At 41.5% G+C, this 17,080-nt stretch overlaps 1 protein-coding gene and 1 long non-coding RNA gene across 2 annotated transcripts; both read right to left on the reverse strand.

Moving 5' to 3' along the window:
* Positions 1-671: 671 nt before the first annotated feature.
* On the reverse strand, positions 672-2,568 carry LOC134454526 (uncharacterized). Its single transcript, XR_010035842.1, has 3 exons — positions 2,442-2,568; positions 1,598-1,656; positions 672-910 (listed from the first exon to the last, which is right to left on the reverse strand). It is a non-coding gene; the product is annotated as an uncharacterized LOC134454526 (long non-coding RNA).
* A 6,621-nt stretch (positions 2,569-9,189) lies between these two features.
* Positions 9,190-17,080, reverse strand: LOC134453845 (transmembrane protein 25). The gene is made up of 10 exons (XM_063204595.1): positions 17,020-17,080; positions 16,222-16,459; positions 15,481-15,593; positions 14,505-14,626; positions 14,068-14,236; positions 13,117-13,248; positions 12,397-12,430; positions 11,831-11,919; positions 10,694-10,789; positions 9,190-10,033 (listed from the first exon to the last, which is right to left on the reverse strand). Exons 1-10 carry the CDS (start codon positions 17,078-17,080, stop codon positions 9,960-9,962), a joined length of 1,128 nt encoding a protein of 375 aa, XP_063060665.1. The 3' UTR covers positions 9,190-9,959.

Raw genomic sequence — 17,080 nt, forward strand, 5'->3', positions numbered from 1 at the left:
TCTCGCTGTGTCAAGGCCTACCAGAAAACCATCTCTGGAAATAGGCAATTGAGAGCTCTAAATAGTTATACAGCAGATGCAATTGAAATATAAACATTAAATAACAATATAGAGACAGATACGGACCATATGCACAAAATGAATGCATTAATATGACATGGGACAGACACACACATTTCTCTCAGTTTACAGCTACTCAAAAGCAGTTCATGCATCCAGCAGGAACTCATTTAGGATCACCAAAGGCCGTAGTCACAGATTTTGCGTCGAAGCGTTGACATTTTCTCCAAGCACTATAAACTACTCTAAGCCTAACCATTTTGCGTTTCAATTGGTGTTCGCTTAGACGAGCAACAGCACTAAGCATGTATTTATATGGATCAATCAGTGTAACAACTCAATTTAAACTCCAAAACATTGGCAGGGAAAAAACAACTAGTTTGAAAACTAACTGCGCATGGTAACCTCAATCGAAACTTTTAAACCCTAATTCAGTTGTTTAGTAGTACAGAGTGTATAGTGTAGTAGTTGAGTCTGAGTGACTTTACAGAACCAAATTTTAAATAGCCAGAAAATAAACTTGGTTCCAATACATTGGCCAAGAAAACATTGACCCGCTGAACCAATCGTACATGGTAATGAATAGTATATAACACAATACAATACAAACATATTTGATTTTTCATATGTTCATACAGTAAGTAATAATTGAATTTGCCGTTTCTGAGTTATTGACTTGAGAGGGTGTATGAGTATGGTTGACACTGGGTCCAGGCAATATAAAATCCTGTTTATCATTGCTGTTTTCTTGTTGTTTGTATTATACCGTGTCTATGGTGACCAGTAAACTTTATCTTCTCCGGTTGTGGAGTACGTCATATTCGCCCGCCCGGCCGGTAGGGCTGAGTGCCTGAGAAAACAGAAACAATATAACAAATATATGGGGTTATCTGTTATGTTTATGTTTCTGGATAACATTTTTCTTTTATGGCTTTGTTTAAAGAACATCTACAAGTGACAACATGTAGCCTAATATTTTGTATTTACAGTACACTGTAGGCCCATATGCCTAAGCCTAACCCTAACAGTACAGTGCAAGTGTGTTACATGCTAGGCTATTACTTTGTTGAACTAACATATGAAGAGTTCAGATGCAAAACCCTCTAACTCCATTTCTGAAGACCTGTACTTCAGTATGTTTAGAGAACCCTGTTGATGGTTTGGTTTACATTCATGTACTTGATAATACATATAAATAGTTATATTACATAAATAAAATAAAAAATATGCAATTTTGATAGCTTTGTATTAAATAAAAATAAATTAAGATTATTTTCTTAAATGGCACTTAGGGGGTTTTGCATCTGAACTCTTCATATTGTTAGTCAACATAGCATGCTGTTACATACTTTGTTGAAATGGAAGAAGGACCTCTAAGTTTAACTTATATAATATCCCATGTTGCAACAGGTAGATGCACTACAAACAAACCAGAAGACATGAAAACAGACAAACGTGCATACAGAGTCTATGAAGGGCATACAGAATCCATGACCTGCATATCAAAATACACAAGATAGACAGACATATTACTTACCTGATATACGTCACCACCATTTTGCGGGAGAAGGTTTCTTCGATCAGACTCTTGAGAAGCTAAGAGAGTGGGAGAAGAGTAGAGACTGAACACATGTGTGTGTCTGTGTGTGTGTGTGTGTGTGCATCTGAGTAGGGCTGTCACAATAACAAATTTTGCTGGACGATAAATTGGCCAAGAAATTATTGCGATAAACGATAATATTGTCATACTCGTGGTCAAACAATATAATGACAATGGGATAAAAATGTAATAAAAATGCGAATACACCCTTTCTAATTTTGAAAGCGTCACGGCAGGGGGTGGTAGATAGATAGATAGATAGATAGATAGATAGATAGATAGATAGATAGATAGATAGATAGATAGATAGATAGATAGATAGATAGATAGATAGATGAGGCAGACAGACAGCAAATCAAAAGTACACCAATGTTTAAGCGTATAAGTGAAATGTGCCAATCGGTATTCAGTCTCTTGGTTATAGTAAGAGGGAGTGACGAGGAAAATAAAGAAGCACGAAAATACAACTTATTGTGGCCAAAAAAGTTAGCATGTTTGTAAAAATGTATTGTACAATACGTATATCGACTCATTGAATATTGTGAGGGCCCTAAGTGTGAGTGTACATTAGATAACTTCAACACACAAAATACATAAGACGGTCACGATCACAGTCTTAGACATTTTATATCTACAAAAAGCATTGCATGTTTCACCACCATTGCTGCCTATAAACAATTACTTTGTCATGTGCATTGAGGTCTTGTGTCAGTAATTGATGTTCATTTGTCATGTGCATTGAGATACTGTGAAGTGGGACATGGTGGTGCTGCTGCTTTACCTTTGTTGCTAGGGAACGCAGGTCCTTTGGATTGGCTGGCGATGCAGTAGACGGAGACTCCGATGAGGATGGTGGCCACTATGTTGGATACTATGATGCCCACCAGAGCAATGACTTCTATCTCTATGGTGTTCGCACCGGCTAAACAGATTGGATGAAACACACGCACGCACACACACACACACACACACACACACACACACACACACACACACACACACACACACACACACACACACACACACACACACACACACACACACACACACACACACACACACATCGAAAACAGAACATAATTAACATTTTCTTGGAAACATGCTGTGAACCTATTGTTATAAATGGTTATAGTTGTAAATAATAGCCTAGTTGATTATCTTAACACTGCATTAACCGATGGTTAGTATGTAGTCTGATGGAATGAACAATAGTACTCACTCCGAAATTTGACATGATAAATTCCCTTTGAATTTCCGTCCGTAATTTCGTCCTTGAATGAAAAACATTCGTATTCCCCGGACTGCTCATCCCAAAAACCGAGCTTAATAGAAGTTTCATTACTGTATTCTACCCCATCTTTTTTCCATTGGAGGGAATGTCCACTTTCTGCTTCACATGCCAGCTCAACCCCATCACCGTTTTTTTTAGCTGTCACTTTGAATCCTGTGGAAAACAAAAGAGAATATATGAATGAATGATTTGACATCTTCAGCATATGCATAAAATAAATACATGATTGAGTTTCATATGAACTGCACCACTTACTTAAATAAAAAAACAGAGTCAGGATAGCACAACAGGCCTAAAGCTCGGAAGCTTATTTCCATTGTGGTCCTTGGTGTTAATAACTAAATCTACATGTCATTTACGATGTTCTGATAATTGAGATTGTTCAGTACAGTTTTCAAACATAGCCATGTCGGAGGCCCAGCCAGGAAAGTGCTACAGCCTTAAATAGCATTACAATAGCATTGGTAAAGACCATCATGTTTAACTGCACTGCACCATGCTGTACAAATGCCTGCTCTCAATTACCCTATCCCACAGGAACATGAAGTTTTCTAAAAAAAGGCCTGTTCTGAATATGGCCTGAACCATCATGAAGCCTAATTCTGAGCTTAGTTTAACCCCTTGGCGCAGAGCCATGTTATAACCTTACTGTCACCAAAATTGTAATGGCTACATGTAATGTATGTCTTAATCTGTTACTTAAGGCTCTCAGTACTGTCATAGCAATGTTGTTATGATGTAGTTGAGTATTTTCAGCAAAGAGTGAATAGGCCCGCTGGCTTTCTTTCAAAAATAAGAGAGTAGATAAAGAAATAAAGAAATGAAAAGAATACAACACTGTAAAAGACAATAGTTGAGCCAACTTGAAAACATAATGCAACTTAATTGACCTAACCTAGTTTTTTTTATTACTTTATTTATAGAAAGTATCTTAGTGTACAATATCTCAATGTAGTTTACCAACAACATCTTGGACAATGGTTCGGCAGTTCACTAACATTACACATCAAGTACTATACATTTTAATAATCATTTCAGTTAACTAGCTAACCTAGTTGAGTCAACTTCAAATTCTCTTCTACAGGTAACCTATGTACAAAGTAGAAACGATGTGGCATGAGGTTCACTTCATTGTTAAGTTGGCTCAACTACAAATGAAGCTGTTTTTATTATTATTATTATTATTATTATTTACACATTTTTGTTTACAGAGAATCTTTTCACTGGATGAAAGTGAAAAGTATTCCGAACATACTAACTATGTGGACCAATCCAATTTAATGCATGGGATGATGTGTTATGGCTGTGTTCTCTGCGAACAGTCCTCTGACTATACCCCATGTCAATCTTCACCATTAATGTGATTATTGAAAGACTAGCAGTGTTCAGAGTGCTGTATATGCTGTAATCCAATGATAATGATGATGAGGGACATGTGTTGTATATGACACTACCTGCTCGTGATCCACATTGAGGCATTTTTTGTTTAAATTTATGTTGTTGTCATGAAAATATACCGTAGGCCCTATATCTGATTAAAAAATAGTAGCGCTTTGTACCTTTTTACTTTGCACTTTTGACCTCTTCTGTGGCCTATTAAAATACTGTCAGGCACCAAAAGAAGAAAAGAAAAAAAAAGATTTGATTTACATGCTTTTGCGCAGAAGAGTGAATCTATTTATCAAAAACGTACAGTATGAATGGCAACTCTAAAGGATGTGTTTGCTAATATGATTTATAGATTGTATCAGCATTTATCTATCCAGTATATTTGATCTCATCTGCACTGTATACTGTATGAACAACACAACCTTCTGTCAGATAAGTCATACAGTATCCATATCTCTACTGGCTTTGTCGCTGCTCATACTTTACTCTGTGTCCCTTAGGAATTGGATCGCAGTCAGATTTTTAAAAATGATTTACTTGATTGTTCTTTCCTTGAAAGAGGAAGGAGATTTTTAATTACTCCCTGCTAAGCACTTACTGTCAATACAGAATGCAATAATTTGGGCACAAAACTGCAGTTTTCCTGTTGCACACTGAATTTTTCTCTTAACGATTTCCATATGATACGTTTATCAGATACGTTTATCAGATGTATTACCTTCAGCTGTATTCATGAGGACGAGGATGCCCAAAGACAACAGAATTGTCTTCATACTTCTGTCTTGGGTGGAAACCTATGCCAGAAATAATGGTCTAAATAAGAAAATAACACAACCATGTCAGCACTGCACTGGCAGGCAGACAGGCCCACAGAGTAGAAAAATGTGCAGTGTTAATTCAACACTTAATGAGTAGATTCAACAGGTTTTAGAGTACTCTCTGTGTTGAGTAAAGTGTTGAGTTAACACTATATCTTTTACTGTGTACATGTCAGCCTGGCCGCCATATTCCCCCACCACAGCAGCCATTTTGAGCAAGAGTCTCTGCTCATATGTTCAACAGGTGCGATCAACATCCACATCCTGTACTATTCAAAATATGCCACATATCTCATGGGGTCTTTTATAAATTAAAAAGCTAGCAATTCGGAGTGTAACTCAGTCTGAAGTGTACACTTATGCATTATATATTACTTAGGTTTAAAAATCTATTGGTACATTGTTTATACAGCAATCAACACACGGCACGGTTGTCAAAACATGACACAGTCATATATTTGCTTCTTTTTACTGGTTTAGTATTGCTATTCCATGTTCATTGTGCATGCTTAAATAGTTCAAATTACTTATCTAATTAACTGTTACTAAAGAGTATACTCTGACAAACTGATTAAGCATGACAAAGTTTACAGCTCTTCCTTGTGAAGATATTTCAGTGCCTATGTGGAAGCCATTTTACACACATACAAAGTTGTAGTTAATAAAACAAATACAGTATTCCATCCAAAATCAGACCAAAACATTATGTAGCAACAATATTGGAGCCATAATGAAGTTCAAGTCTTTTGCAATAATTGCAAAAACTTCTAAAACCAGAGTAGACAATTAAATAACTTGACAAATCAAGACAAGAAACTATTACCAAAAACATAGAATTTATGACGATTCTTATAACTGATTATTTCACATTTTCGCAAAATACATATTACACAAATTAGATTAATGAAATAAAACTCACTTTTTGATCAACTATCTGTTTTGATGAATTATCTTGGCTAGGTGCTCCGATCTGTTCCTGTGTCTGCTGCTCTGGCTGTGAGAGGGGAGGAAGTGTATGAGGGTGGTGCCTGTGTGTGTGTGTGTGCGTGCGTGCGTGCGTGCGTGTTTGTGTGTGAGTGCAAGTGTGTTACCATGTGATTATGTGCATGTGAAAGGGAAAAATATATTTTTATTCTCCACAGTGACAAAGCAATAGGCCAACCTACATTGCTCCTCTTTCCTGGAACGGGGTGTATGGACTACGCCTGCCTGTTTGAGAAACCTTAATTCGTAATCGTAACGGACAAAAATCTGCCTTGGTTTTTCCAAAGGATGATATTTGTCACTACAGAGAAGTACATTTACTGTCATTAGGCTATTTATTTCAAAGGCAACATGGTCTGTGGAATTAGGACTGTAGCATAACTCCTGGGCCCTGTGCGACACTGAAGCCGTCTTTGAAGCCAATCTTCCTTTCTATTACATCACATTTACTTTTGGTGCACCATGTTGCGCGGCAGCAGGTTTGTTCAGCTCCATTGTAAGCTAACAGACACCTTAATATCCTTCAGGATTAATCAAGTCGACACTTTTCTACTTTACTCTACTCTACTTTCAGAATTTGCTTTTACCCAAGCCAGGAGAGAGTTGCCGTAATTGATAGTTCTGTATTTCTCATACATCTGGTTTGTCAAGGCCCCCTATTGCCTTTGGGGCCCCTACACATTGTCCCAATGAACAACTCTTACTATTATTATATTGTTGTAATTTTGGGCTTTTAAAATTGTATTATTCAGATAGGACTGAGAGAGACAGGAATGAGCTAGGAGAGAGCAATGGGGAAGGATAGGGAACCGACCTGAGGCTGGAACTGAACCCCAGTCCCCAGTGGAATGCGCACGAGCCCACTGAGATGCATCGTCCCCAAATAAGCCTTACTAAGACCAGTCAGTCTGTTAAGGTGCTCACTCACACAGGGCTTGGCAGACAGTCACAACAGCCACGTTATAAGTAATAATGTGTCTCTTTGGAACCTAAAGACATCATGGCTTCCATCAAAGGTGATTCTACAGTTCCGTTTCTGAAGATTTGCCACAGTCCTTATAAGGAATAGCCCCGCAGTATCTGGTCTTGCTGCACTTTGAGATGAACCATTACATTACATTACATTATATAACATTTGGTAGACGCTTCTATCCAAAGCGACTTACAATCGAGGACATAATCATAGCATACAACACTTGCAGATACAAAGTGCACAGGACCTTCAACTTCGGACTCCATCTCTCTCTCTCTCTCTCTCTCTCTCTCTCTCTCTCTCTCTCTCTTCTTTTGTCTTTTCTTAATTAGAACAGTGTTGGTGTTAAAGGACCCATGGTTACAGGTATGTTTGAGTGAGATTGCAGATCCCAACTTTTGCTCCAGAAAGAAGAGTAGAGCAGCTCATCTGCTCCTCACTCCTCACCAGCCACTTCCTGTGAGATAACTGTAGACCACAGCACAAACACAGCAAGCAACCCACTACTAACACCTGGATAAGCTCTTCTCTTTGAGAAACAAACACAGCACACATACCCAAACACACACACACACACACACACACACGCACACGCACACGCACACGCACACACACACACACACACACGCACGCACGCACACACAGATACTAAGGCACATGCACGCACGCACACACACACACAAACACACAGATGTCACTTTTAGTCGCTGTTGCAAACAAGAGGAAAGCATTACGAGTCTCTGTCAGCATAAACAGCAGTGGAAACATGTTTTCGTGAAACAAACAGTGAGTCACACTATTTTTCCACCCAGGAATGAATGACACCAGTTCTTTTATACTGATTGGTTATGGCAGATATTGAAATTAGGCTTTTTTTTTTTTGGTCTGTTGTCATCAGACAGAGAAATAAAGGCTCGGATCACTCAAACGGAATCGAGATGAAACATTTTACTGAGATGTCAATAATGGCACCCGGTGGTTATTTATCTGTCATTTAGTCATTATGATCATTCTTCAGCCATTATTATTAGTTATTTATTTGATTGTATTTGTAATATTGTAAAATAGATACCTGCTTCCCCTCTATAGGCCCAACAGTGAAAAGACAAGACAGTGTAAAAAATACACACTGATGCCCCCTGCTGAAAGAAAGAAAGAAAGAAAGAAAGAAAGAAAGAAAGAAAGAAAGAAAGAAAGAAAGAAAGAAAGAAAGAAAGAAAGAAAGAAAGACACAAAGGAAAGTGGAGAAAGGAGGCCAACAATATAATACTGAAAGTCCTTATAGTTCTCTTTATTTAGATTTTAGATATCTATTATATACATGTAATAATCAGACTTATACATATGCATACAAATATACATATACAGTTCACGTACATGTACAGGAGAAAATAAAGAAATACTTATCATTTCAATTCTCTCTAATAGAACATTATTTGTACAAATATATGTTTTTCTTGCACTATATAACCTAATACTGCACATTCTCTTTATATTGCACAAATTACAGTACGTTTGCATTCCATGATGTACGTAGTAGCAGCGACAGCAGCAGCTTTGTTTGTTTATTTGCTTAAGCATGTGTAACGGACAGACACACAGACAGACACAGACAGACAGATACAGTTGACAGTGGGGAAGAAGAAGAAGGCCAACAGTACAGTTTGTTCACCTCTGTGGACACAGCAGCACCGAAACATTCTGGACACACTGGCCCTTTCTCAATGCCCAGTGTTCTAGCCTTGCTAGGACATGAAACGCCCCATGATTGGATACTCCGCAGAGTTCACCAAAGAGTATCCAATCACTGGGCGCTTCCAGTCCTAGCAAGGCTAGAACACTGAGCATTGAGAAAGGGCCAATGTCTGGACATTGCTGGTTGGGCTGGATTGGGTTGGGTCGGGCAGTGATGTGCAGCCTGAATTCAGAAGCTGCAGTCCACTGCCACATATTCCAAATAGCCTGATTTCACCTACAATCCAGGGCCACATATTCCAAATTGCCTGGCGTTACCTGTCCAAATAGAGTATTCGGACAGGTAACGCCAGGCAATTTGGAATATGTGGCCCTGGATTGTAGCTTCTGACTCAAGGTTGCCCATCACTGGGGTTAAGGTTTGAGATAAAATGGACTCCTCGGGTGTGGGACGGTAGCAGAGCCAGCCATGCGTGGACCAACGCAACATGGAGGATGACATGGAGTCTTGAAGGTCCATGGAGCAAGTGGTTTTTGGTTCCTAATAGTTTAATTGCTTGTTATTATTTTGGTGCAATTTTTGCGTTGTTTTTCTTTTTGTTAGTTTGGTTTGCGTTGATGTTGTTGTTGTTTAACTGTTATTCCTCTGGTGGGTTACAGCCTGGATGCTCTACAGTACCATATTATGATCTGCATGTGTAGTAGTACATTCTGGAGACGTTGTTTTCGTTTTGTGTTGTGTGCGTTCTTCACGTGTTGTCCCTTTTTTGCTCATATTCCACTGGTGGTTTCCATATGACCTACCCGCCTGAGGTGCATAAAGTGGACTGTCACTGTTGGGGACCACAAGAGCGGAAGAGATGGGGAGACGAACTGCATGATCTGAAAGGTGATCTCTTGCGAAGTAGTACATTCTGGAGAAACTGATGTTGATGTTTTGTGTTTGTTTTTCATGTTTGCCCCTTTTTCGCAGTTATTCCTTTGGTGGTTTTACCTACCAGATGGGCGGACACCCATGAGTATGTATGTACGTAGCAGACTTGGGTGTCACTGCTGGAGAACGCAACAGCAACTGAGGAGATGAGGTGATGAGGTGACGTACTGAGGTGACGTACTGAGCGAGAGTCTCCTATTGGCAGGAATGAGGCATCAAAGCCAGATCTCCTCGCTGCTCACGCTGTTCACCTTGTAGATGTATCCAACCATCGGATACCTGGCAAAGCCTGTGCACACACAGGCATAGACACACATACGCGCACCACACACACACACACACACACGCACGCACGCACACACACACACACACACACACACACACACACACACACACACACACACACACACACACACACACACACACTCACACACACACACACACACACACACACACACACACACACACACACACACAGAAGCGTTGAAGTGGGCACACACACAAAACATAAACACTCAAGTGGTCATGCAAGTGCTCAAGCGCCACACACACATGCCACTCATGCACACAAGCAAGTAACACACAGATATCACCAGAGAAGAAAAGGCATGCAGGAATGAACGTACAAAAAATTGACAGACCAACATTCTGTCAAGTGTGCAGTGCACACACAGCAGCAGATCACTGACAGATCAATGTAATCATTTCCAGATCAATACGATCTGTGCATTTGACATGAGCCCAAATTTAACCTGGAAATCCTTTGCAACCTTGGCAGAGGCTACAGTGAATCATTGGTCATTAAACAAAAAAAAGAAGAAGCAAATAATTTGTGCAACTACTCAAAAGTGTGCTGATATATAGGCACAATATAAGTGGCCCAACACTGTAGTCTGAACACACCTCCATCCCCCCGTCGTCTGGATACACCTCCCTCCTCAGTCCTCACCTCTGGCAGCGTAGGCTTCTGATAGGTCCTCCTCTTCCTCCCCCTCCTTCTTCTCCTTAGAGGTGGAGGCCTGCTGGTTCTCCTGCTGAGGCTGAGCTGGAACACACACAGCCACACTATCACTCAGGGCTAGCCTGGCCTGTTGCCATATGTAAGCTCCAGTCAAAAAAAAATAAAAATCACCAAGTGCCATCATACACAATGGCCTAGTAGCCGTGGCCTAGTAGTTAGAGAGCTGGTCTTTCAATCTAAGGGTTGTCGGTTCAAATCCCCAATGACCTCTCCCTACATCTCCATCCATGGCTGAAGTGCCCTTGAGCAAGGCACCTAACCCCACATTGCTACGGGGACTGTAGCCAATACTCTGAAAAAGAATAGTTGTAAGTCGCTTTGATCAATTGAAAGCGTCAGCTAAGTGTAATGTAATGTAATGTAATGTAATGTAATGTAATGTAACACAACCTACCAGCATCCATTACCACCAAATCCCAAGCAGATGCCCGGGATTGTACATATAGATAGAATAAATGCTAAAGATTTTAACACAAGTACTGGTAAGTGTTGACCTGGCTCTTGCCAGACCCTCGTGTATTTCCGCTCATCTTTGTGAGCTTACTGTACATACACAAAAGTCTGGAGGATATATAAATTCGTCCTGCTCCCGCACCACCATGCAGTAGAACCAATCAGGATCACAGGATTTTCAGAGATGTGACAGACATAGTCAACGTTTAAAACGTAGTGGAGGAGGAGAAATGTGACAGTTGTTTCAGGCAACAATGGCCGCTAGCATGGACTCACTCTTCAACATTGAGTGCGTTCCAATATGCACACTCTCGTCCTCCACTTCTGCTTGTGGCCGCGCCCCACCTCCTGGCCCCTCCTCCTGGCCCCTCCTCCGTGCAGAAAACAGATCCACAACAACTATTGGGGGACTATTCTTCACTCACTATCCAGTTTGCAAATGAGAAAATGACTACGATTGAGCTTTTGCGATATATTGAAATGTAATGATGTCATCACAACGTATTACTTCCTGGTACAAGGCCACAAGCCCAAGTGGAGGACGCAAGGTCGCATATTGGAACGCACACATTGATTCTGCCTTAGCCCACTGGGCCCCCCACACATACTTACTTTTACACAAGGAGCCATTGTCGTTGAGCTGTACATGAGAAGGCAGAGACATGTTCTCCCGAGGAATATACTGCCCCTTGGAGTCAGCACTGAAACACACACGTAACAGACAGGACAGATATCAGGTCCACACTTCAATATGTTGAGCTAGAGCAGTGATTTTCAAACTGTGGGCCAGGGCCCACTGATGAGCCCGGAGTGTATCATTTTGAAAAAATCAAAATAAACCTTGTGAGTGTGTTGCGGTTTACTGTATACTGTATTTCAGTTATATTGTTCTATTGGCCCAGAGGTGAGCCCCAAACATTTGTGAAAAGTGGGCCTCAAGCTAGAGAGACATAGAATCTTACAGAATGTAACCAGTTACACATCCGCCCAAGTACAATTTTGCCATAATACTATGAAAAAATCAATTCAACAAAAGTGAAGAGCAACTGGGTGCTCATTTTCGTAAGAAAGCACTCCTAGTTGCATCTGACGGACAATAAAGTACAAGCAACTAGGACTGCTGCCCTGTCTCCTTAATGTTGCCATAATACTATGATACAATGGGTTTGGTACGTTACCCTTTTGATGTAAAAGCCAGCTCCATTGGCTCCTCTGTGGAACAGAAAAACAAGTAGATAATATCAAATTTCAGGCAAACGGACCACAGTCTGTATTGCCTATAACAGCAGAAATTTTACTGGTGAGGTATATTAAATATCCAATTGTAAGATCCAAGATTTTTTTTGTGATAGACAATGCTTGCAGAGCCTCAGTATGCACGGCAGGCTATATACATCAGTGCAAAATGTTTATCATACTCTTGCAGACATTTTATATATATGTATATATATATATATATATATATTGGGCTTTTTATGCCTTTATTGTTACAGAGAGACAGGAAATGACTTGGGAGAGAGAGACGGGGAGGGTTCGGCAGATGACCTTGGGCTGGAATAGAACCCGGGTCGCCGGTGTAGCAGTCCAGTGCGCAGCCTTGGAGACATTTATGGGAAGAATATTTACAGACAAATGCCAGAGGATTCAATTCGGCCAGGAAATGTTAGTTTGTTTCGTACAATAAATGAGCAAATTTCCTATGGGTAGGACCCAGGTTTGAGTGCCTGGGTCATGTCCCAAGCCCATGTCCCACCCCGTCTCTCTGTCCTACTCACTTCCTGCCACCACCTTCATTGTCTTCAATAAGGGCAAAAGCCCAGACAAATATTAAAAAGTGGCACATTGTAAGCAACTGGACTTCTTAATTGGATCTTGGCGTAACAGTGACAAATACTCACCAACATCTTTGCCCTTGCCCTTGTGCAGCAGGCAGACCACGATGAGGGTGAGGATGAAGAGGGTGACGAATCCCAGAACGCCTCCCGTCACGATGCCCAACATGGGCACCTCCACACGAGACGCCAGGAAGTCTGCAGACCAGCACATTGGATTACATTTGATGATATGGGACGCCTGTACAGCAGGGGTGCTAACAGCATAGACTGACCCCGGACAAAGCCAATGTAAAAGCCTCTCCCCACTGATTAAATACAATATAATGAGAAACCGATTCCTCATCCCTGGGCCCAGTACAACTGACCCCTTTCCCCACCTGTCAGCTTCCCTGCTGTTCAGTATCAAAGAGTGTTGAGCTAGGGAGACTTGCCAACAGTCTAATACTCAAACCATCTAATATCTACAAAGAAAACATCAAACACAATGTCATTTTTGCATCACTAAACCAACACGAAGAAATTCCACACTTCATATCATGTACGGTTATTCCTCTGCATCAATGACACCAGTGCTACTGATCAGACAGGGTGAGGTTGCTCTCTGTGTCTACTGACTGGACAGGGTGAGGTTGCTCTAGGTGTACTGATCAGAAAAGGTGAGGTTGCTCTGGTTGTCTACTGACAAGACAGGGTGAGGTTGCTCTGGGTGTACTGATCAGAAAAGGTGAGGTTGCTCTGGTTGTCTACTGACAAGACAGGGTGAGATTGCTCTGGGTATATACTGAGCAGGCAGGGCAAGGTTGCTCTGAGTGTCTACTGACCGGACAGGGGGAGGTTGGTACTACTGACCAGACAGGATGAGGTTACTCTGGGTGTGTACTGATCTTACAGGGTGAGGTTTCTCTGGGTGTGTACTGATCTTACAGGGTGAGGTTTCTCTGGGTGTGTACTGACCGGACAGGGTGAGGTGGTTGGTACTACTGACCAGACAGGGTGAGGTTGGTATATACTGACCAGACAGGGTGAGGTTGCTCTGGGTGGCTCCCACGCTGTTGTTGGCGCTGATGGAGACGTTTCCCACCAGCGTGCTGGCGGCCACCCGCAGCGTGTGATTGGACAGCCAGGGGTAGCCCTGCGAGTCCAGCATCAGGAAGTCAGAGGTGTTGGGCACCGGCTGGCCGGACTGAATAGAATATAGAATATAGAACATGGAATATAGAATTCAATTCAATTCATTACACATGTCTAAATCCACACAACAAGACAGATAATAAAAAAGACACAGGCAAAACAAAAAGAAAAACAGATAAAAGAATGTTAATACGTATACTGTAGAATATATTTTCATATTTTCAATATATCATGCAAAATGAAGTTCAGTGTTTGTTCATTAAGAAATAAATAATTAAGATAGATAAATAAGATAAAAATAAATATATATGATATTGTACCTGGTCCACCCAGGTGATGGTGGCGGGGGGGTTGGAGCGCACCAGGGCGAAGAGCACTAGGGACAGGCCGGGGTCCGCCGTGTCGATGTAGTGAGCATTCACACGCAGGATCTCAGGCTGGACTGGAGTGGAGGAGGGGAGGGTCAGCACAAGAAGACTCAAGTTCATATTGACAGTGTACACTGTATATCCAGGGTGCCTTTCCTGTAACACTTAACGTTACAGTACTGTCATCACTACTGGCATAATAGTGCCATGACACATTCGTAGAGTCATTGTGTCGATGTCATAAATATGATGATGAAGTGTCATTAAAGGTACACTGTGCAGGAAATGGTCCAAAAAGGTACTGCAACTATGCTGTTCATTGAAATTGGGTTGTCTAATGCCAAATTTGATCTTTTTATGAAAGTTTACTAAGTAATAAACTATAATATTTTGTAGTATGGCCCAAGTACAGTCATTTTTGCAGCTAAAAATGGGTATTTCTGGAAATTCAAAATGGCCGACCATGGAGAAGATCCCCCTTTTCATGTATGAAAAGTGCAATTTTTCCAGTCTAATGAATACTTTGAATTTGATGGTGGTGGTAAGTATTCATGAAAAAGGTAACATTAGTGAATGGGTAGCATGGATTCTAGAAATAAATTTGCCATTTGCCTACTGTCATGACAAGTTGACATTTGGGCTGTGTGTATGTGTGTGTGTGTGTGTGTGTGTGTGTGTGTGTGTGTGTGTGTGTGTGTGTGTGTGTGTGTGTGTGTGTGTGTGTGTGTGTGTGTGTGTGTGTGTGTGTGTGTGTGTGTGTGTGTGTGTGTGTGTGTGTGTGTTGACCTGACTGTCCAGCCCGAACAATGTCATAGCACTCAATGAATAGTTCTATTCAAATTGAATAGTAAATCGTTCCACTGGCCGAGCGAGGCACACTACTGTTTGAGGCTACATAGTCCAATCCTAATCCCAATCTGACACTCACACTGCACGTTGAGCACAACAGTGGCGTTGTAGCTCTCCCCGCTGCCCGGGTTGGTGGCGGCACACACCAGCTCCCGGTCCCAGCGTCGCGCCTTCAGGGAGAAGGTGCTGTTTCTACAATAGAATAGAATAGGATACATTTCATTGTCACACGTACAATTACATTATATCTACATATACCGTATGCACAATGAGATTGAAAGCAGGTCACTCATAGTGCAGACATTTGCAGTATATACAACATACAACACATACAACACACTTGTATAGGACACATACAGGGATATTTACAGAAGGCATATATTGTATAAGACACTGTAGGATATTTACTGAAGGCATGATCTGTATAAGAGACAGTGAGATATTTACAGAAGGCTTATACCAGAGAGAGTAGAGAGAGAGAGAGGTTCCATTGGCCCATTGTTTCCGGGTTCTATTGCAAGGGGGAGGGGGGGAAATCCCCCTTTAGGCAGACCTAGGCAGACCTAAGGACTGTTCTATTCAATGCTAGGAGTATTATGACACACCCCTTGTTAGGTGCCCATAGCAATCTATTATGTTGGCATATCTCTATATACTTAAAGAATCTCTGCTTATACTGTATAAAACACAGTGGAATATTTACAGAAGGCAATGTTGTATTAGACAGGGGTACATTTACATTACCGTGTAGAAGAATACAATAAGTACTACGTAGTGCACGGGGGAAAAACAGAAAACAAACCCCCACACACACACACACCTGCGGGGGTCCCTGCGGTGCACCGCGGCCTGTACCGGGGACCTGACCACCAGCCGCTCCGGCCCGTCGTACGGCGCCGGCTGTCTCTGCCGCTGGCCATTCAGGTACCAGGTGAGCAGGGGCGGGGCCTGGGAGCTCCAGCCGTCTGATTGGCAGTTGAACTGCCGCGTGCTGTTCTCCTGCAGCGTGACAGAGGAGCGGCCCTTGCCGTCGATACGCGGGCCCCGCTCCGTTTTCCCTGTTGGGGGAGTTTAGGTGTCAATATGGTTATACAGTACTGTATAAATGTTTGTTTTTAGGACTTTTTGGACGTCATTTGGATAATGTAGTGAAGATGGAGACTAGTGAGAGAGATAGAGATGGGGCAGAGTTGGGATTCGGACCTGGATCCCCATGGGCATACCAGTCCATTTTGGGGAGCTTAGTGTAGTGTGTTGCGCCACAGCACCCCCTGGTTATACTGTATACTGTATGTATATACTGTATATCTATGAGACACATTTAAAGAATTGAGCATTTCATGTTGCATGAAAAGAGTCAATCCAAGCTCCTAAGAGTGTACATTCTTCTTGCAGTGCACTTAATAGTCACCTGTCATCCACCAGGCTGTTGGTATCTACCTGTCAGTTGATTTTAGTGCTTAATAGGATAAGCTAGGTCAGAAACTGGTTGGATAAAGCATTTACAAAGCTTATACAAATATTTTCTTTACTTAATGTGTGTATCGCATTGGATATATTATTAACTCAGACTTCTGTAATAAATGTTATGAGCAGTGAGACCACAGGTCCTACTCACCTGTCCATGCCCAGGCCTCAGTGTGCACAGCCAAGGCCAGGAGCAGGAAGCCAGTCGTCAT

The sequence above is a fragment of the Engraulis encrasicolus genome, chromosome 8 (genome assembly GCF_034702125.1).
Source record: "Engraulis encrasicolus isolate BLACKSEA-1 chromosome 8, IST_EnEncr_1.0, whole genome shotgun sequence".
Classification (NCBI taxonomy): domain Eukaryota; kingdom Metazoa; phylum Chordata; class Actinopteri; order Clupeiformes; family Engraulidae; genus Engraulis; species Engraulis encrasicolus.